This window comes from Scyliorhinus canicula, chromosome 11 (genome assembly GCF_902713615.1).
Source record: "Scyliorhinus canicula chromosome 11, sScyCan1.1, whole genome shotgun sequence".
Taxonomy (NCBI): Eukaryota; Metazoa; Chordata; class Chondrichthyes; order Carcharhiniformes; family Scyliorhinidae; genus Scyliorhinus; species Scyliorhinus canicula.
Genome location: NC_052156.1, coordinates 36179443 through 36202176, shown reverse-complemented (window position 1 = coordinate 36202176; position 22734 = coordinate 36179443). Strand labels below are relative to the sequence as shown.

Sequence of the window (22734 nt, the reverse complement as noted above, 5' to 3'; positions counted from 1 at the left end):
CAGTAACATGACAGTAAGGAAATTGTACAACGCCTTTAAAACCTGTGGTATTTGTAATTATTTTTAAGAATGTTTGCAAAAATGGTCTTACTCTGTCATTGGCGGGTCGGGTACAGGCGGTTAAAATGAATGCGCTGCCACGATTCCTGTTTATATTTCAATGCCTGCTGATTTTCCTGCCAAAGGCATTTTTTAGAGAGATTGAAGGGATGATTACCTAATTTATATGGGGAAGGAAGGTGGCCAGAATTTAAAAAGTGCTACTATAGAGAGGAAGGCAGGCAGGGAGTTTGGGTCTTCTGAACCTGATGTATTATTACTGGGCGGCGAATGTGCAGAAGGTACGGAGCTGGGTCAGAGGGATTGACTCCCAATGGGTCATAATGGAGGAGAGTTTGGGTAGGGGGTCGGGATTGAAGGCGCCAGCGACAGAGCCGCTCCCGACGGCCCCGGGGAGTTACTCAGGCAGTCCAGTAGAATTTGGAGGCAGTTTCTGCGGCACTTCAGGTTGGGGGCAGGGTCAAGGGAAATGCCGATTCGGGGGAACCATAGATTTGAGCCAGGGAAGTGGGATGGAAATTTTCGGAGATGGGAGGAGAAAGGAATTAGGACACACAGATTTATTTCTTGGGGGCGTTTTGCGGGATTGAAGGAGCTGGGAGCGCAGTATGGGCTGAAGCAGGGGGGAAATATTTTGATACATGCAGTTCAAGACTTTGCCATAAAGGAGATACAGAGCTTCCCAGTAGAGCCGGCTTCCACATTGCTGGAGGAGGTGCTGACGACAGGGGGATTGGAGTAGGGGGTAGTATCGGCGGTTTACAGGGCTATTTTGGAGGAGGAGAAGGCATCGCTAGAAGGAATCAAGGCAAAGTGGGAGGAAGAGTTGGGAGAGGATACAGAGGAGGGGTTCTGGGGTGAGCTGCTCCGGAGCGTGAATGCCTCCACCTCGTGTGCTGATACAGCTGAAGGTGGTGTATGGAGCGCACCTTACAAGGGCGAGGATGAGCCAGCTCTTTGAGGGGGGAGAAGATGTGTGTGAACATTGCGGGGGGGGGGATTACATTCATATGTTTTGGTCCTGTCCAAAACTGGAGGATTACTGGAAGGAGGTGTTTAGGGTAATCTCTAAAGTGGTGCACGTCATACTGGACCCGGGTGGCCATATTTGGGGTGTCAGGCCAACCAGAGTTGGAAACGGGCGCGAAGGCAGATGTTGTGGCTTTCGCCTCGTTGATCGCCCGAAGGCGGATCCTGTTCGGGTGGAGATCAACCTCTCCACCCTGTGCCCTGGCGTGGCGGGGGGACCTGCTCAAATTCTTAATGCTTGAAAAGGTCAAATTTGAACTTAGGTGAAGAATGGAGGGGTTCTACAATTAATGGCTGTTATTCATTACGCACTTTCGAGTATTGGAACACATCAACCCCCTAATGGGGGTTGGGTGCCTGTATGTGTTAATGGTGATTATGGGTGATTCCTGATTCCTTTTTGTCATTTGTTTATGATGACATGTGGGCCAATGTTTGGGGTTTGGTCGGAGGATGGGATCGTTGTTATTGATGTGGGGATTGACATTACATTCGTTACTGATTATTGTTTATTGTTGGGTGTAAATTTGGGAGAAAATGTGGAAAAGGAGGAGAATAAAAAATATTTTTAAAAAAGAATGTTTGCAAAAGATCTTTTACCAGTTTGCATTAATTGTAAAGGGATTAATTCCAATTTTCTTAGACAATAAAAAATACTGTTTCATGTAAGCTTGACAACTCATGACCTCGTAGTATCAACAGGAAGGCAGTTGAAGCCAGAAGCTATATGGCTGGCTGGCAAGTGGTGAGCTGGAAGCTGGAGGGTGAAGGCGATCAGGCCACGAATGCAGGCAAAAAGAGAAAGCAGGCAGAGAGAGCTGGAGGAACACAGGAGTTAGTCTGAGGGGAAGAAGTAAATCACTCAAGAAGCGATCAGCTTTTCTGTTTGACAGAAAAGGAGATTGCAGTTCTTGGAGGTAATGTGCAAGCTGGCTAAAAACATCTAAAACATGAAAGCTGTGAATAGCTCAGAGATGCTAAAGAGCTGCATGTTTTCTCAGAAGTGGTCAAACTGTGAACCAGAGTATAATTGGTTGTTCAGTTGAAAAGTAACTCTTGAAAGCTACGTGACCAAAGGGTGAGATAGTTCGTAGAGGTGTGCTTTGCTGATGCCAATATCGTACGTGAAATTCAAAGATGAAAGCTATTGTCAGATAGGACTGATAGGACTCCTGACCTATCCTTTGATGATAAAGAACAGCATATTGTGGAATTGTTTAGCTACATAGTGCTGTATTTGTGCAGGGAGTGATGAAAGTGTTAGTGGTTGCCCAAGACATTGTTATATTGGCTATTTAAAATGAAATTTGCCGAATTTGCCTGTAAATTCATGATGCAAATTATGTTAAAGTAAAGCCACAAAAAATGGAACCTTGATGGTTATTTCTTGATTTTGGGGTCATTCAGTAAATTTGGTTATTTTGCTCCTCTCAGGGATCACAACAACTATCAATGAGAAGTTTATAAACAATACATGCATACAAGTGTGTTTACATAGCACAACTGCTCACACTCAAGTGTTCACCTCACTATGAACATCTTGTCTCAACAGATCAGGGGGCGAGGTCAAGGGAAAATAAGTTTAGGATACAGAGGGAGGGCTAAAGATTAGGGGGCAATGCACCTTGAGCAGCTCAAGAAATTATGTATGACCTGGGAGAAACATCAAGGGAAGAGATAGATGGTAACTGATAATATTATACTTCAATAAGTATGAGCAATAGTGCAGTGCTTTGCATATTCGAACACTATATAGCCTCTGATGATTAATTGGCATGAGCCAAAATACAGAAAAGGCCATTCCCCAGGTGGGCAGAATAAATTATAGCCTCCGGTAACACAGCAGCATTGCTGAAGGGAGAGGAGCAGAACAGCTGTTTGCTTTCTTAATCAAGGTATGGAGGGGAATTTTAACACCCACCATCCGGCAAAAAACAGGGAGGCAGTTAAAACTTATGATGGGACTGGTCTCTCACCTGATCCTACTGACTGCAATTCCACATTACAGGCACTAAAGATATGGTACAAAGCTATTGGAGTCCTACTTTGGAGATGCATATCAGACTCTGATGATATCATCAATACAGATCCCAATGGTGATTGTAACATGAGACTTGAGCAAGGAATCCATTATGGATCCCCAGCAGGCCAAATAGTCAGAGATGGACTCAGGGCCAGAGACAGCCAGAAACACAAGCTTGTTATTTTTTTTCTTTATGGGCCAGGAAGTGCAGCAGCATTCCCATAGGCAAATCCAGATCCCCTGAGCCTTATTCCTCCTCCCCCTACCACAACGTCCACCTGACCCCTCTTGGCTAACCATTTGCCTTGGGCTGTGGATCATTCCCACTTGTTCCTATCAGGCTTCATGCAACATGATTTTAACAGCTGGACTGCCACCAAGGCACGTTCGTCAGGGCCAGTCAGCTGGGCCTCACCATTGGCACTCCTGGAATGGCTGTCACTCATTTGGCCACATACAAACTCAAAAGCTAAAATTGACTTTATAATGCGCAAAAGGGAATGGAAAATAAAGGTGCTGAAGATTAAAACTGCCACAAGTGCATACAAAGTCAATTTTTTGAACATATGTCACTCAGTCTGACTGTGAACAAAACTGAACATCTAACCACAAACATAAAATAGTACCATATTCCATGTAAAAGACTTCTCAACAACACAATGCAACACAATTAATAGCACTTCACATCAAAAACATAAAACCAAATACTCAAGCACCAAGTACTTGGTTATCTCTTTTGATTTTAATTCTATAAATAGGACTATTTAATTAATTAGTAAATGAATGAAACTACTGAACATGATTACTGTTCCAATTCATTATTCAGATTTAGTAGACCAACAATTCAAACATGATGATCAATTCAAAGGAGGACAGTCTGGTTACATTAATGAGATTTGGGGAAAGATCAAAAACAGTGCAACACAAGTTGCTCGGAAACTTGCTGCTTTTCTATAGCTCCACTGCACTTCTCTATGGATTCTCCTGCTTCAAATACTCATATTTAAATAATACAAGCAGAATTAATAAAGTGTTTATCAACAGGAAATTAATTCACATCAGCATTGAGAAGTAATTCACAATTCTATAATTCCAAGATAACATCTAAACGTTGTATTGCGCCTGTCCTTTCTATTTACAAGAACCATTGTACACACAGAAAAGCCATCTATAAAAACCATACCAATCCACAGCAAGTAACATTACCCAAGAAAAGCTTGTACTACCTTAAGAAATATTTGACAAACTATGTATCTAAATAGACATCCAACTTATAAATGATGAGTCTTCACAGATTCCAGAAATACCACCAAGTTACTTCCTATACTATATCCAGAATATTAGACCAGAATAACATTAGTCTTTTTAATTGAACAAACTCAGTGTTGAGCTCCTTCCTCTGCTTCTCATTGTATATTCAAATAAAGTAGATAACAGTAGTTAGACAGAAGTAATCAAAGAGCACTTACCAGGTCATGATTGGTTGAATTAGAGTCATCTTCTGGGAAAGGTATGTAAACAGCTAAGGCCACACAGTTGGCAAAAATAGCAATCAATATAAAGATATCAAATGGCCTGTTTTTAATGTTAAGGAATTAACTGTTTCAATAAGAAAACAAAATAATTAATGAACACCAACCGCTATTATCAAAACTCAAAAGAACGGATAAATTATGTCTTAATCATGACTAAATCTTGATTTTTCATAAACAATTCAAAGTTCCCAAAAGCATAAGATAAAATTTAGTAAATTAACTACTTGATTTTTCCAAAATTATTACTAAAGGAACTCATTTTGAGCCATTTAAAAGTGATTATATATTTTGCTACAATAGGTCATAATTAATAGGGCAGCCCAGTAGCACAGTAGTTAGCACTGCTGCCTCACAGCACCAAGGACCCAGGTTCAATTTGTGACTGTCTTTGTGGAGTTTGCACTCTCCTCTCCTCCCCCCCCCCCCCCCCCCCCCCCCCCCCCCGGTCTTCAAAGGTTTACTCCGGGTGATCCAGTTTCCTCCCACTGTCCAAAAATGTGGAGGTTAGGTGGATTGGCCATGCTAAAATGCCCATTAGTATACAAACATTCAGGTGGTGTTACTGGGATAGGGTGGGTGTGTAGGCCTTGGTAGGGTGCTCTTTCCAAATGTCAGTGCAGACTCGATGGGCTGAATGGTCTCCATTCTATGATAACGTGCTGAAACAGGGGATCTAACAGTTAGACTTGGCTTTACACATTTGGATTTTCAAATATTTTATGTGGTAAGGAATTGAAAATGCAAGCTGGTAGCAATGCTGTAAGGAAAACAGACCTAGGACCCAAGTGAACAGGGGAAGTAACTGTACATCCCCTTAACCAGATTGAACAATTGCTAAATTAGCACCATAAAGACTGGAAAGGAAGTGTAAATTGGGGCGTATAAATTTAGTGTCAAATCAGAGTCAGAAAGAGAAACAAGGATTGGATTTAAACCATTTCGGAGGTTAATTGTCAGTAATTTAACAGTTATCATGTCATTAAATGGGTACTTGCTCTTATACATAAACTTTCCTTTGTTTACCATGGAAATACAGCAACTTACAACATTCAACGCATTTCAGTGAGGCAGATCAAACAGCCGTTTGATCAAAGTGGAGTAGCACAACTCGGACATTAACCCTTGGATAGTGTCATTTAACTGTACCATTTACGCTTAAATGAAGTTGCGCACCACTAGCCTCTCTGTTATTTTGACAACAAAATCAGAGTCAACAAATTTATCTAACAAAATAATCTGAAGGAAGATAATTTTTCAAATGAAACATGCTACATTAAAATATACAGCTTTGTTTTTTATTTGTACAGGAAATATTTTGTCCCCCAAATGGAAATGATGAAACTTAAATGGGCCTTTCTAATGGCCCATAAAGTAGAATATGATTTTGAGCAGATAGCGATTAACTTCATATTACTTCAGTATTTCCAGTGCTAATTTCCTCAGCACAATCTTTTGGCAATTACCTTAAATGTGCCTGTTAGTTACTGACCCAACAAACACTGGAAGGTTTCTTCCTATTTACACTATCAGAATTTTGAACACATACCAAATCTTCCTTGAACAAATCGAAGTGCCCACTTTAATAGTTAATCCGCATTGACAGAGATTATTCAGCGGTAATTAATATCACATTGTTAAAAGGGTACTAAAGGAAGGGTGCTTAAGAGTACAATGGACAAGATGTAACCTTCAGTGGCAAGTTTTGTTCATATGACTGCAAATACAACAACTTCAAATCATTCAATGCATTTCAATGGTGAGCCAGAGAGCAAGGAAGCTAAAATTGGGACAGTAATATTTGGGTTTTTGTAGCTGCCACTCATCTGAAGTAACCATAACATTTGCATGTAAGGCAAGCACCCTAAGTCTCACCATGATGACAGAAAATTATGACCCAGAGTTTTGTTTTGAAAACCTGAATACAACTACTATTAATATAGTTAACAGTAAAAGTTTCTTAGTTACAGCAGATATTGCTATCAAATAACAGCACAATATAAAAATATAATGCATCAGTGCTGATTTTTATGGAATCGAAGAATGGTTACAGCACATTCGGCCAGTCACGTTTGTGCTCTCTACAAGATCAAGTCAATTAGTGCCACTCCCCCAGCTTTTGTCCATATCCCTGCAATTTATTTCCTTTTTGATCAGATTCCCTTTTGAATGCCGTGATTGAATCTTCCTCCACTCTCAGATAGTACATTCTAAATGCTATACGTTCTGGTAAAGTCAGTTGATAGGTAGATTATTTATAGATTCCACACAGTGCAGAAGGCCATTCGGCCCACAGTGTCTGCACCAACCCTCAAAAGAACACCTCTCCGAGACCCACTCCCCTGTCCTATCCCTGTAACCTTGTGCATTGATCGTGATCAACCCACCTAACCTGCACAATACTGGATTGTTGCATTTCATTTTAAGTTTACTGGAAAATTTAAAGATATATTTCTAAAATGAGTGATTATTTGGGTTAAAAATGTAAAATATTTTAAATCATGGGACTATATTGTTTGGTGCAGTTATTCATTGCAGGAAATCAGTTGTTAAAATAATTACTTCAGATGAAAGGATATCCATCTGAAATGTTAACTGTCTTTCTCTCCACAGGTGCTGCCTGACACTTCAGTATTTACAACATTTCTGTTTTTATTTACATTAGATAATCATAGCTGTGCAGTTAATTTAGCAAAAACATATATTCCTCAGGAGGTTGAAAAGTTTTGGAGAAACAGCATGCCTGCCAAGTTTGATTTCACCTTCAAATAAATAACCAAACATAATGATTCAGTGTAGTGTACAGGTGTAACTGGGGGTTATTGTAATACCATTCAGAAATAACTTTTTCTAAGGAAATATATTTTTCGATTGAGTTCAGTTCACTCAATTTATATTTTCTTTGCTTTTATATAAAATGCTGCTGTAAAATTTGAGAATGTTGTTCGTAAGCATATTGAGTTTACATGAAATTTACTAAATGACAAATATATTTATTTTCCCCATTGGAAGTAGTTTTGCTTAGGGTTTGCTAGCATTTTGCCTGCAAAGACAGTATCCAATACGTTTGGTTGAATTTTACGTGCAGTATGTAAATGCTGTGGTGACCTTGCAGGAAGGAGCACACTCAAAAAAGTAGAACACGCAGCTAATGATTTTTCACGGTGTTATATCGAAGCTCCTGCGCACATCGCATGCATGACCAAGAGCAGAGGAAAAGGATACTTCCATTCTACTATACTAATACAGGCTCTTCTAATGGGATTGTTGAGATTTAAGCAGAATAGGGCACGGGCCGGCCTGTTGTTCACAGTGCTGCCCTGCTGCTTCTTGCTCTTGGCGAATTGCTGGCGTTTTCTTTGGGCTGCTGCGCTGTTGGATTCCGTGGTTGAGTTCATGTTTGCGGCAGCTTTAGCCAGCCTCGCCGCGTCAATAGCAGCTTGCCAGGATAGTGCTGCTGGCCTCGGCGGTTCGGAGTTTGACTGGAGACCCGGTCCGTCGCTAGGTAGCGGGAGTCTGTTGACGGCATAATTTACTCCTGTGTTTTAAAAAAAATACGTAATCAGATATGGAAGTGACCTTTTCATTTGAAAAAAAAACACACTGCTCACTAGACATCACGGTTCAAAACAACCCTTTAAACGAATCAATTTTTGAAATCGCGAGATCAAATACAACAGGGAAATCATGATTTTGTGTTTAAACACGCCAGACCAGCCAAACATGTGAAAACAGCAAAATAAATGACCCATCACAAACAGTTCAACAGCTAGCAATATTGCTAGATTACAAAAACACACTTTAAAAGGGTATATATTCAGTGAGGTTTCATGTTACTACCGCCTTACACACACATAAAAACAAAAACATTTATTTAAACAGATGAAGATGGTGTATGTATCTTTCTGCCACATTAACTGTCACAAAATGTATTCCAATAAAGCATGTATTATTTCTTTGAAGCGAAGTCTGCAACAGTCACAACCAAGGTCTGTACCTCTATTCAGCAAGGTGCCATCCTTAAACCTCATGTGGATTTAAATTGTTTAAGTAAAAAGTTCTGGGGGGGGGGGGGGGGGGGGGACGTTTATTAACAATCATTGCACTGCCTGTCAAACTCCTGTGTCGACGTTCAACCTAATTATTTTGATCCAAAACCATGACTGAGACTTTTTTGTTTGCTCATTTGTAGCGAAATATCTCTCGTGAATCAAATAGAAAGAAAATAGCTCAGGGCAAATGGTAGATGTATTAATTAAAACCTTCAAAGTCACTATCTCGAGCATCCTCGATGGTGCCGTTGACATAATCGAACCTGGGGACATTTACCTTCGTAGGGCTCCTTTAATTCATACATTCTCACCACCTTTTTTTGTATTACATCAAAAACAAAACTGATTTTTTTAAAACGAAACGACGAGGCGGCTTCTCATCCCCCGACCCCCATGGTGGTCAGACACCGGCGGCTATTTCGTTTCCCTCCGTTTTTTTTATCCAGCATCATTATAACATCCGGGCTCCGCCGGTGCTTCAACCCACGGCTCTCATCTCATCGCTGCTCCCGGTGCGCTGCCCACGTCCCTGCTGCCAGCCGGCCGGCCGGCCGGCCAGTCCGTTTCCCCCTCCCTCCCCCACCCACCCACCCACCCCCCCCAAGCCCCGGCCGCCCGCCCCTCCTCCCGGCTGCTGTCGGCCTGACTCTGACAGGGAGCGGAGGAAAGGAGCGCGGGCGGAGCTGCGGACTGGGCTCGAGCGCTGACTGCCTCGCTGAGAGGGGAGGGGGGGTACACGCGCGCGCTCTCGGCGGGGAGGCGAGCGGGATGCGCGAGATGCTGAGGGACGCGCGAGCTGGGGGGGGGGGGGGGGGTGCGGTGGTGGTGGAGGGAGGCGCGAGATCGGGGGGGGGGGGGGGGGGCGGATGAAGGGACGCGCGAGATGGTGAGGGGACGGGCGCGCGCGCGCGCTCTCTTCCAGGTGTCCTCTTGAGTACCAGCATCGGCGGGAGCAGTGGGAGTTTGGAAAAGCGCACACGGCCGGGGGGGGGGGGGGGGGGGGAGAGAAAATCACCCCGATCCCTAAATATCAATACCTATGGCAGACCGTACCCGTCCACAAGTAAACCGGGGCAACCCGAGCGCACACCGGCGTCCTCATCGGCCTTGGTTACTGAGGGCAGGGGCACCGTTACTGAGCAACGACGGGGGGGCGGGAGGGGGGCTCGTTTCCCCGCCCCTGCAGCAGGACACCATCACTTATTATATATTTGTACAATAACCTCCGTCAGGAGAACACACCTGCTTCTAACCATGTATCAATGGGTTGACATTTCAGATTTGTAAAAATGATATATTTTTTCACGGCAGTAACTTGGGATGTCAGGGTAACACCAATTGAAGTTCTCGAAGCGAAATTAAAACGTTCGTCTCCACCTCACAAGAATGCGAGCACTTTGCTTTTCCGGGGCATATTTGATATTATTTCTCCCCAGATGCACATCCTATTATGAAAGAAATTATTGTTTCAAAGCTTTAAAAGTATGCAATTTGAAGACGAAAGATATCGAAACACACTGGATTTGGAAGAACCTTACTACACTTCTATACATCACTGATATGACCTTTCCGTGATTTATAACCGTGAATGTGATGAAGTCCACACTCCTCCACGCCCACATTATTCTGCACATTAAACTATAAGTAATAACAGTGATTTATCAAACATCCTGCCTCTTCCATCTCCTTGCGAAAATGTTCGGGTTGCTATTGGATTGAATTGCACTTGTTTCTGGTGGGCACAGTAAGAGGCCTTACAACACCAAGTCTCACAACACCTGGTGCACAGCGTACCAATTTAGCAGTGAGGTTGTCTGCCCTGAATCTGCATTGTTGTTGGTCCCACTTCTAAATTCATGGTGCCATTCGTTTCAGCATTCCAGACTGACATTATGCCCTGCCCCACTCTAGATTCTTCAGCAACCCTGCCGCCAAAGAATGGAAAACGGCAATGTTTCAAGGGCCAAAGGAAATTGAATGTCCTTCCCATAATCCTCAAGGATAGGGACCCCAAAGTACACCAACTCTTTTTGGGCAACACAGTGGCACAGTGTTCAGCACTGTCTCACAACGACAGGGAGCAGATTTCAATTCCGGCCTTAGGTGACTATGTGATGTTTATACGTTCTCCTGGTGTTTGCATGGGTTTCCTCCAGGTGCTATGATTTCCTCCCAAAGTCCAAAGATGTGCAGGTTAGTTGGATTGACCATGCTAAATCCCCCCTTAGTGTCAAAACATGTGTAGGTTAGGTGGATTGGCCATGGTCAATACACAGGGTTACAGGGATAGGGCAGGTGAGTGGGCATAGGTAGAGTGCTCTTTTGTAGGATTGGTGTAAATCCAGTGGGCCAAATGGCCTTCTGCACTGTAGGGATTCTATGGATTCTCCTTGGAGGCTTACCCAAAGCTGCTACCAGAATCACGTTCACTTTCACTTTGACGTCCACTTGGCCATCAAGGTAGCACAGTGGGTAGCACTTTTGCTTCACAGCCCCAGGGTCCCGGGTTCGATTCCCAGCTTGGGTCACTGTCTGTGTGGAGTCTGCACATTCTCCCTGAGTCTGCATGGGTTTCCTCCGGGTGCTCCGGTTTCCTCCCACAAGTCCCGAAAGATGTGCTGTTAGGTAATTTGGACATTCTGAATTCTCCTTCTATGTACCTGAACAGGTGCTGGAATGTGGCGACTAGGGGCTTTTCACAGTAACTTAATTGCAGCGTTAATGTAAGCCTATTTGTGACAAGAAAGATTATTAAATTAAGTTGCCTATGGATGTGCAACATGTCTCCAGCCCAGCAATCCAACTTAGGTGAGGCCCAAGACATAATTTTGATCAAGCCTTGTGCCCACAATTCTGGTGCAGGGATTATTCACTGTACCCAGTTTCCACGATATGTCAGCAGCAATTTCTACCCCTTTGTTCTGTATGCTTTGTATGTTAAGTATGTTAGCTAAGATAGCCAGGTCATCAAATGTAAATGTTAGAGGTTAAACCAATAATTGTAATGTTGTTCCCCATACAGCATGTGTGTTGTAGTTCACTGTCATTCCGAGTCAAAGGGTTTCAGTGGGTTCAAGTGCTAGTCAAGAGACGGAGCACAAAATCTAGGCCGAAACTCCTTTGACCCAGTTTCTCTTCACCAGTTGCACAGCCTGAGCTGGGAGCCTAGAAGTTTATTTCTCACAATGCTGATTGTGTTACATTATATGAAGCATAAGAAATGCTTTTTTAAAAAAGCAAATTGCAAACTTATTGACTTAATGTTGGAAAAATGGCTTTATAGCCCAGCTGATGCAGTGAGGGGAACATGGGCGTAATGAGAAGTGAAGAGAAGAGGAAATGCAGAGTGGAAAAGAAAGAAATGAAGGGAGAATGGGATTAGCGGAGGAAGGGAGGCGTCATGAAAAGTCAGTCTGTACCGGAGTTTTGTTGCTTCCCATCCGAAAACGTTGCCTGCCATTCAGGCTCGTTTTCCCCATCAACTCTTGTCTGTACCATTTACTGAACAACACCCACAATTCAGACCAACTTAAATGAGAGAGGATAGAGCAAGACCCAGAAAAGGAGACAAACAAAGGATATCACAAGAATTAAGGAGAAAAGAGCTGAATGAGACAGAAAACAGATGGGGAAAGAAAGGACAGACGGAGAATAGGTAACACTAAAGTAACTTCTAATTTACTGTAGGTGATGGCTAAACAGGGCAAACTATGTTAAATATATTAATTGGTCCTATCTGTTAATTTTCTTCCCCACAAAAACCTTAATCCTTCCCTTATCCAAGGTACCCCACCTCCATTACTCCCCAACAAAGATATTGTGAACAATGCATTGGGAGATCTATTGTACATGGCAAAGGGGTTATGGATATCACAAAGTCTTTTGATGGCTTAGCAGTATCAGACAAAACTATATTACCTCCATCCACCTTCACGTGAAGGTGGCTGAGGTAATATTTTTGTCCCTGTTTTTCAGTCTGTAAACAATATATCTGAAAAACGAATGAACAAAGTTCAACAAAATCAAAGAAGAACTGATTAGCTTTTGGCAAAGATGTGAATCTGGATCCTGGAATGTTTTAAAAGACCATAAACATTGGGAGATAGGGCAAATTGACTTTTTTTAATGTAGTGGGTTGTTTTAGAATGTTGTGAAACATCTCAGCTGATTAGGTTACATTGTATATAACATAAGAAATGCTTTAAAAAACAACAAATTGCAAGATTATTGGCAATTTGTCACAAGTTTCCAGGGCAGGTTGTTAGACTTCGATTGGCCTGAAACGTCCTCAGGTGAAATTAAAGCTCTTGAATAAAAATATTTATTTTTTTCAGTTTGCATCAACCAGGCAGGGGAAAGCCTCCAGGAAGAGCTGCACAATTGTAATAAGGTTGAGTTAACACAATGTGGCAGGGGTATGTACTCAGGGCACCCTCATCACTTGTTTGTTATGGAATATTATAGAATACAAAATAGAAAATAAATGATGTTTTTGTTTGTGCTGACATGTTTAATGACCGTTATATTTGTATGTGTTTAAGGAAAGATCCAAAACACAAAAGGTGGCGTCAGAGTTAAATGCACCCTTGTGGCTGTCATGTGAATAGCCTTTAGATAAAAAGAACTTAATTGATACAAAGGTAACTCATTACATAAAATTAAATTCCATAATGTAAGTAAATAAAAGCAACACATTATAACAGATATTTGCTAAAACCAATAACTTAATTTAGCAAGTGTGATGTACAATATTCTAAATTGGAAGCAGAATAATAATAATCGCTTATTGTCACAAGTAGGCTTCAATGAAGTTACTGTGAAAAGCCCCTAGTCACCACATTCCGGCGCCTGTTCGGGGAGGCCAGTATGGAAATTGAACCTGCGCTGCTGGTCTTGTTCTGCATTACAAGCCAGCTGTTTAGCCCACTGTGCTAAACCAGCCCCATAATTCAGTCACTGTCATGAATCTGCCTGGAGACAGCATAAACAGTATTTGGTATGTGTCTCCCCCGGTCATGAGTTTAAATAATAATCAAATGTGTATAGTTTATGGAGGAGAAACAGATTACAGTCAATTGGGAAGGTCCATGAGATACACCTATGTTAATGTATAGTCAAGGAAGTTGATAGTGGCAGACAGCCAAATACACAGAAGGCATAATCAAAGAACAACAAAGGTATAATTGCCCCGTCTCTCAAAAGGAAGGGAGGCAGTTACCATCTAGCAGTCTCAGAAAGTGGACAGGCCAGTTTCTCGCCATGAAGCCTGAAGGCCACGTTGACAGCAAACAAGCTTCTAAGTCTTAGAGCCATGGTAGTGCAAAAAACCTCAGTAGAGTAGTCCTGTTTGTGAGCAGTTGTCTTCACTTTAAGAGCAATCTTTAATAATTGTTACATGACTGAGCTATTTATTCTCTCTGGGGTTTCACATGTCTCCTCACACAAAAACAAAACATCCCCACGAACCGGTGTTCCAAGTTGGGATACCCCCGCAGAAAACATCAGCATGCTTCATGACAGTTATTTAAGAAATGCCATTCAGAGAAATGGGTTCCAAGTTTTTAGCATAATTAATGATCAGCTAGTTTAAAGGCTGATTTGGTGATGCTGCAGGAGACCCATTTGAGGGTGAAGGATCAGGTGAGGCTTAGGAAGGGTTGGGTGAGTCATGTATTTCATTCAGGGTTTGATAGTAGAGCTCGGGGTGGGGGGGGTAGCAATACTGGTGGGCAAGAGGGTGAAGTTCAAGATGGAGAAGGCGGTGGCTGATCAGGAGGGTAAGTATATGGCAGTGACGGATGTATTGTGTCAGAGGAGAGGTTGGTGGCACTGGCAAACATATTTAAAAATAAATAAATTTAGAGTTCCCAATTCAATTTTCCAATTAAGGGGCAATTTAGTGTGACCAATCCACCGATCCTGCACATCTTTGTGTTGCGAGGACGAAACCCATGCAAACACGGGGAGAATGTGCAAACTCCACACAGACAGTGACCCAGAGCCGGATCAAACCTGGGCCCTTGGCGCTGTGAGACTGCAGTGCGAATCACTGCACCACCGTGCTGCCCTGGCAAGTGTATATGGCCCCAATTGTGATGGTGCAGGGTTTGTGAAGAGGGCGCTGGATATCATCCCGGATTTGGATGCCCATGAGCTGATAGTAGTTGGGGGAGGGGGGGAACTGGGACTTAATGTTGGAACCGAAGGTGGACAGAACCAGCCATGTTCGCTGACCCAGTCGGGAGGGGTGGGGGGTGGTGCTGGAGGCTAGTGAAGGTGTTCGTTGGGCTCATGGTGGAGGTGGGAGGAGTGGACCCATGGAGGTTTTACAACCAAGGGACAGAGAGTATTCGGGTTTTTTTTACCCCCTGGTGCTCAAAGTGTATTCGAGGATTGACTTTTTTGCGGCGTGAAAGGCGCTGTTGACTGGGGTTAAGAGGTCGGAGAACTCAACAAATGTGATTTTGGATCACACTCCACATTGGATGGATGTGGTTTTGGAGAAGGGGGCAGTCAAGAGGTCAGGATGGAGAATGGCGAACTAGAGTTTCTGTGACATGACATGGAAGGTGATTGAGGAATATGTGGGGTTTAATTCCATAGGGGAAGTCTCACGGTTGGTGGTCTCGGCGTGGCGGGGAAACCTGCTGGAGTCTCTGACCCTGGAGAAGATAATGTTTGCACTGGGGGGGGGGGGGGGTGCGTTCAAGTGATGGGTTCTACAATTATTGGGGTTTGTTCATCATGCATTTTCAGGAGTTGGTTACTGTTGACTGTTGAGGGAGGGAGGGGGTTGTTTTGTGTTGTAAAATTGCTGTAAGTTTGCTGAATAAAAATACTTTAAAAAAAAAGATCAGCCAACAATCTAAGAATGCAATTTAATGATTGGAAATGCAAAGCTAACAGCCATCATGCAACCAAGCTGAACAAGGACAGGAGGCGCATGGGAACTCCACCACTTACAATATCCCCTTCAGGTCACACACCATCCTGACTTTGAAATCTGTTGCCTTCTTTCACCATCACAAGATGAAAATTCTGGAACTCCCTATCTAACAGCTTGTGGGAATAACTTCATCACATGGACTGTAGCTGTTCAAGAAGGCGCTTATCACCACGTTCCCAAAGACGGTTAAGGATGGGCAATAAATGTCAGTCTTGCCAGTGATACGAGATTCCCCGAATGAATTAAAAAAAATACTTTAATAATAAATCGCAACCAGCAAGCAGGCCATTTGCCAGGTATGAATTTTGACAAGTTAATTAATCCAGCTACAAAATCCGCTGAATGCCAAATTTGAAAAATAATATTTGCTGATGTATATGCAAGTGACCTCTGTTCTGGAGAAAGATAGCACATTTTTGGGTTGGGGAACAGCTCTCAACTACATAAAGTCAGTGGCAAATATGACAATATACCACTCAAAAATGACGGCAGTGGCAACGACTGGAAGGTTGACTAGGTGTTAAAATTTGAACAACAGAGTTTAAAAGTTAGGGCCAAATATTATTGCAAAGTAGCAGTATAAGATGTAGATAGTCATACAGAAAAGTAATATTTGTAAAAGAAAATCCAACTATACCGACACAAAATGGTAGCATAAATGTAGCAAGGTAGCAGGAATAAAACATGTGAATCACATAAATGTTATCCATAATTTTTTTTAAATTTAGTGTACCCAATTCATTTTTTCCAATTAAGGGGCAATTTGGCGTGGCCAATCTACCTAGCCTACACATCTTTGGGTTGTGGGGGCAAAACCCACGGAACACGGGGAGAATGTGGAAACTGCACACAGACAGTGACCCAGAGCCGGGATAGAACCTGGTAACCACTGCGCCACCGTGCTGCCCCAATGTTATCCATAATGATGAAGAAATTTTACATCAGAAAGTAATTTCTCTCAGCCAAATCATTTAGTCTCAATCATCAATGTTCTGTGTTTGAAGATAAATCCCTCAAATTTCATTTATCATTCTTGTGTTTAAATTGCCTGTTCTTGTGACTCCTATATTTGTAGCTGTTGAGGTCAGGGATAGGTGTGTGAAAGCTCTTGAGAATGTCAATATATCAAAGGAGGAAGTGTTGAGTATTTTAAATTGCATTAAGGTAGATAAGTCTCCGGGGCAGGGTGAGATCCATCCCAGGTTACTGCGGGAGGCAAGGGAAGAAATAGTTGGGGCCTTAACAGACATCTTTGCATCCTCTTTGACCACAGGCGAGGTTCAAGAAGGCTGGAGATTAGCCAAGGTTGTTCCCTTGTTTAAGAACGGAAGCAGGTATAATCCAGCAAATTATAGGCCGGTGAGCGCGACATCAGTGGTGGGGAGGCTTTTAGAAAAGATACTGAGGGACAGGATATAAGCACATTTGGAGGAAAATGGACGAGTTAGTGTCAGACAGCATGGTTTTGTTCGGGGAAGGTCATGTCTCACCAACTTGATTGAGTTTTTTTGAAGAGGTAACAAAGAAAATGAATGAGGGAAGGACTGTGGATGTAGTTTATATGGACTTCAGGAAGGCGTTTGACAAGGTCCCACATGGCAGACTGGTACAAAAACTAATATCACATGGGATTTGGGGTGGGCTGGCTCAATGGATACAGAACTGGCTTGGTGAGAGAAGACAGAAAGTAGTAATGGAAGGATATTTTTCAGAATCAAGATCTGTAGCTAGTGGTGTTCTGCAGGGATCAGTGCTGCGACCTCTGTTGTTTGTAGTATATATAAATGATGGGTCTGATTAGTAAGTTTGCAGATGACACGAAGATTGGCGGAGTTGCTGATAGTGCCGAGGATTGTCAGAGGATATAACAGGATATAGATAGATAGGAGACTTGGGCACAGAAATGGCAGATGGAGTTTAATCCGGACAAATGCGAGGTGATGCATTTTGGAGCATCAAATCTAGGTATGAATTAAACTGTAGATGCCAGAACCCTTAGGAACATTAACATGCAGAGGGATCTGGGCATGCAGGTCCACAGTTCCCTAAAAGTGACAAGACAGATGGCCAAGGTGATTAAGAAGGCATTTGGCTTGCTTGCCTTCATCAGTCGGGGCATTGAGTACAGGAGTTGGGAAATTATGTTGCATGTATATAAAACCTTGGTTAGGCCGCATTTGGAGTATTACGTGCAGTTCTGGTCACCACATTATCAGAAGGACGTGGAAGCTTTGGAGAGAGTGCAAAGAAGGTTCACCAGGATGTTGCCTGGTCTTGAGGGCGTTGGCTATGAGGAGAGATTGAATAAACTAGGATTGTTTTTGACTTCCGGTGGTGGCCATAGTGTGAGTGGTTGCACACAGGCAGCTCCTGCTTGAAGGCACAGGAAAGAGCTCTTTTTACCCGATACTGGGTGAAATTTTGATGAAAAGGCGTAGGTGAAGGTTAGAGGAGTAGTTTCCCCCGGGAGTGATATGTCCGCTGGTTACCAAACCCGGCAGAAGACGGTGAGAGACCTGGCCAAAGAGTTAGAGAAAACCTCTGCTGCAGCAGCCAGTGTAAGGATATCTGTGGGGGAAGGGCTGCTGCAATGTGAAAGGCCCCAGATGGAGCAGTCAATGGCTTTTATTAAGGAGGAATTCCAGCAGCACAGAAAGGAAATGCAGGAGGGTCGCTCGAACACCATCAAAGGAGCTGTGGCACCCCTGAAGAGTTCATTGGGACGGGTGGAGAAGTGTTTGGAGCTGCAGAGTCGCAGATTTGAGAGATCGAAGGAGTGATCTCGGACCACAGCGATCGTGTGATGGCTCTGGAAGCGGAGATGGGGTTCCTCGGGTATCTGTGTAAAACGTCGATGGCAGAAGTGGAGGAGCAGGAGAATACCTCAAGAAGGCGGAACCTGCAAATAGTGGGCCTGCCTGAAGGAGTGGAAGGTGCGAGAGCCACGAGGTACGTCTCGATGACAAATATTACTGGAGCGGCGGTCGGCATCGCCACCTGGGGTAGCGGCATGGTTGGGGGACCCGTATGACTTTCTGCAGTTGGAGAAGATAAAATATGAGTTATGGGGCTCTGCAGAGGGATTTGAGAAAAGGTAAGGGATGTTTGTGACCATGTTTGAGGAGCTGTTCATCACAGGGTTGGGGGGAGGGGAAGAAGGGGAAAGATTTGTACAGACTCTATTTTTTTTTTAAAAACGCATTTTATTACAAACATTTATCAAAGTAGGTTACAGCAAATAAACACCCCGGGAAACATACGTCCCAACAATCAGCTATACAGTTTGTACAGATTTTTCTCCTTCTTCACCCCCCCCTCTCCCCATCACCCCCCCCCCCCCCCCCCCCCCCACCACCACCACCACCACCCCCCACCCCCCTTCGACGAACAGCTCTTCAAACACGGTCACAAACATCCCCCACCTTTTCTCAAACTCCCCTGCTAAGCCCCTTAACTCATACTTTATCTTCTCTAACCACAGGAAGTCATACAGGTCACCCAACCATGCTGCTACCCACGGTGGCGATGCCAACCGCTGCTCCAGCAACATTTGTCGCCGTGTAATCAGAGAGGCGAAGGCCATGACATCGGCCTTCCTCTTCTCCATGAGCACCGGCTTCTCTGAAACTCCAAATATCGCCTCCAAAAAGTCCAGGTCCACCTCCTCCTCCACTATCCGGGCTAAGACCGCAAACACTCCCGCCCAGAATCTTCCCAATTTTTCGTAACCTCAAAACATGTGCGCGTGATTCGCTGGCCCCGCCCACACCTCTCACACTCATCTGCTACCTCCTGAAAGAACCCACTCATTCTCGCCCGAGTCATATGCACCCTGTGCACCACCTTAAACTGTATCAGACTCATCTTTGCACAAGAGGAGGTCCCGTTTACCCTTCGCAGTGCATCACTCCATACTCCCCAATTGATCTTCATTCCCAACTCCGCTTCCCATTTCTCCTTGATCTTCACCACCCGCTCGCCTCCCTGCTCCCCCAGTCACTTGTATATATCCCCAATTCTTCCCTTCCAAATCCTGAAGCAACAGTCGCTCCAGCAGGGTGCATCCCAGCAGTCTACGGAACCCCTTCCAGACATTTTATGCAAAGTCCCTAAACTGTAGAAATCTGAACTCACTACCCCTCGGCAGCTCTACCCTCTCCCTGAGCTCCTGCAGATAGGCGAACCCATCCTCCAAATACAAATCCCTCACCTTGACCAGCCCTACCTCGCTCCACCTCCTGTATACACTATCCACCCCCCCACCCCCCCCACCCTCCACCCCACCCCCTGCTGCCATCACCATAGCCCTCAAACTAGACCCCTTACAAGATTACTCCTCCATCCTAACCCACTCTACCCCTTCTCCTTCCCACCACCGCACCTTGTCCACATTTGCTGCCCAATAATAATGAAGCAAGTTCGGCAACGCCAACCCCTCCTGCTGTCTCTGTTTCTGTAGCAGGGTCCTCCCCACCCTCGGCACCTTCCCCGCCCATACAAATCAGAGATGATTGTGTCCACTTTCCGAAAAACGGTCTTTGGTATAAAGATCGGGAGAGCCTGAAAGATTAACAAAAAACTCAGCAAAATAATCATTTTCACCATTTGGACCCTGATGCGACCATCAATTCACTCAGAGACACGAGTTGAAGTAAACTGTGGCTTTAATAGGCTTACAACTGAGCCTGCCTGTAACTATGCTGAACTGAGGGCGGACTCGCAGGACCGCAGCACTTATACTTCCTGCTGGGGGCGGAGCCAAGGGCGGAGCCCTGTACATGCTCCTCATCTCCCCCTGTCGGCAGAGCCGCGCAACGGCTCACAGATGGAGCCCACTGGGACACAGTAATGTACAGTGTGAATTTATAGTGGTTACACATTCACCACATTCACCCCCTGTTAAAAAAATCAAGTCCGGCGAGAGTGACGGGTCTACAAGTTCAGTCAGTCTGGCGCCCGAATCATGCGTTGAGACCGACGAAGCACTGGTGTTGCAGCCGTTTCGGATGGCTGTGGAAGGATGTTTGGTGCGAATCCGAGGGTGGACTCCGGGGGTGGTTCTTCCAGAGCTTCGTTCCTGCGGACCGGTGTGATGGGTGGAAGGGGGCGTGGGAAGCAAGTAGGTACAGGGGCGCAGGGCGTGGGAGGTCGGGTGGGGTGTGTGGGAGGTACATCGGCGGTTGTGGTAGTGGTAGTAGATCCTGCGGGTGCCAGGTCCTGAAGGGAAACGGTGTTCTGTCAGCTATCGGGGTGTTTGACAAACGCGTAGTGGGGGTTTGAGTGCAGGGGCAGGACCCTCTCTACCAGGGGGTCTGTTTTATGTGTCCGGACGTGCTTCTGAAGGAGGACAGGGTCCGGTGTCCTCAACCAGGATGGAAGCGAGGCCCCCGTGGTAGTGCCCCTAGTGAAGAGAAATAATCGATCATGAGGAGTCTGGTTTGTGGCCATACAAAGGAGGGACCTAATTGCATGGAGCACATCGGGGAGGACCTCCTGCCAGTGGGAGGTCAGGAGATTCCTGGACCGTAGGGTCAGTAGGACGGTCTTCCATACCGTTGCGTTCTCCCTCTCCACCTGCCCGTTCCCCCTGGGGTTATAGCTGGTAGTCCTGCTCAAGGCGATGCCCTTGTCAAGCAGGTACTGACGCAGTTCGTCGCTCATGAAGGACGAACCCCTGTCACTGTGGACGTAGCTGGGGAAACCGAACATGGTGAAGACACTGTGCAGGGATCTGATGACTGTATGGGAGGTCGTATCGGGGCATGGGATGGCAAACGGGAAACGGGAGTACTCATCTATAATATTGAGAAAGTAGATGTTAAGGTTGTTCGAAGGGAGGGGCCCTTTGAAATCAATACTCAGTCGTTCAAAGGGCCGGGATGCCTTTACCAGGTGGGCCTTGTCTGGTCTATAGAAGTGCGGATTACACTCCGCGCCGATTGGGTATTTCCTGGTGACGGCTTTAACCTCCTCAGTGGAGAAAGGCAGATTGTGGGCCTTGATGTAGTGGGCGAGCTGGGTGACCCCGGGTGGCAGAGGTAATTGTGGATAGCCTGTAGTCGGTCGTCATGCGCGCTGGCGCATATGCCGCGGGACAGGGCATCTGGGGGCTCATTGAGCTTCCCAGGACGATATACAATATCATAATTATAGGTGGAGAGTTCGATTCTCCACTGCAAGATTTTGTCATTCTTAATTTTGCCCTGCTGCGAGTTGTCAAACATAAAGGCAACCGATCTCTGGTCGGTGATGAGGGTAAACCTCCTACCAGCGAGGTAGTGTCTCCAGTGAAATACGGCTTCCACAATGGCTTGGGCTTCCTTTTCGACTGAGGAGTGTCGAAGTTCCGAAGTGGAGAGGGTTCGGGAAAAGAACACTACTGGCCTACCTGCCTGGTTCAGAGTGGCAGTGAGAGCGACCTCTGAGGCGTCGCTCTCCACCTGGAATGGAACGGACTCATCTACCGCCCACGTGGCGGCTTTGGCGATGTCCGCCTTAATGCAGTTGAAGGCCTGGCGAGACTCAGCTGAGAGTGGGAAGAGTGTGGCCTTAAATAGTGGGCGGGCTTTGTCCACATACTGGGGGACCCACTGGGCGTAGTATGAGAAAAATCTGAGGCTCCTCTTGAGGGCCTTGGAACAGTGAGGAAGAGGGAGATGTAAGAGGGGGTCTTACATCAGATGGTGTGCATAGGGTCAGGGTTGGGTCCTCGGACATCGTTTTCCACGACATAGCCGAGGATGGCTAGTCTGGTTGTGCGGAAAACACATTTCTCATTATATGTGAGATTGAGTTTTTGAGCGGTTTGGAGAAATCGGTGGAGGTTGGCGTCGTGGTCCTTCTGGTCATGGCCGCAGATGGTGACGTTATCCAAGTACAGAAACGTGGCCCGCAGCCCGTACTGGTCCACCATTCGGTCCATTGCTCGTTGGAACACCAAAATCCCGTTCGTGACGCTAAAGGGAACCCGGAGGAAATGGAAAAGGCGGCCGTCTGCCTCAAATGCCGTGTAGTGGCGGTCCTCCGGGCGGATTGGGAGCTGGTGGTTTGCAGACTTCAGATACTGGAGAATATGCGGTACTGGGCGATCTG

General features: G+C 45.0%; 1 protein-coding gene across 1 annotated transcript in view; it reads right to left on the bottom strand.

Moving 5' to 3' along the window:
• LOC119973643 (voltage-dependent L-type calcium channel subunit alpha-1D-like) overlaps nt 1-9252 on the bottom strand; it is an 863992-nt gene extending 854740 nt beyond the window's left edge. Inside the window, exons 1-3 of the mRNA XM_038812023.1 lie at nt 8974-9252; nt 7870-8182; nt 4582-4687 (exon numbers count right to left, since the gene is read on the bottom strand). Coding sequence (XP_038667951.1) covers nt 4582-4687; nt 7870-8182; nt 8974-9001 — 447 coding nt within the window. The 5' untranslated portion in view covers nt 9002-9252. The remainder of the gene's footprint in view (nt 1-4581; nt 4688-7869; nt 8183-8973) is intronic.
• Between the last annotated feature and the right edge of the window lie 13482 nt (nt 9253-22734).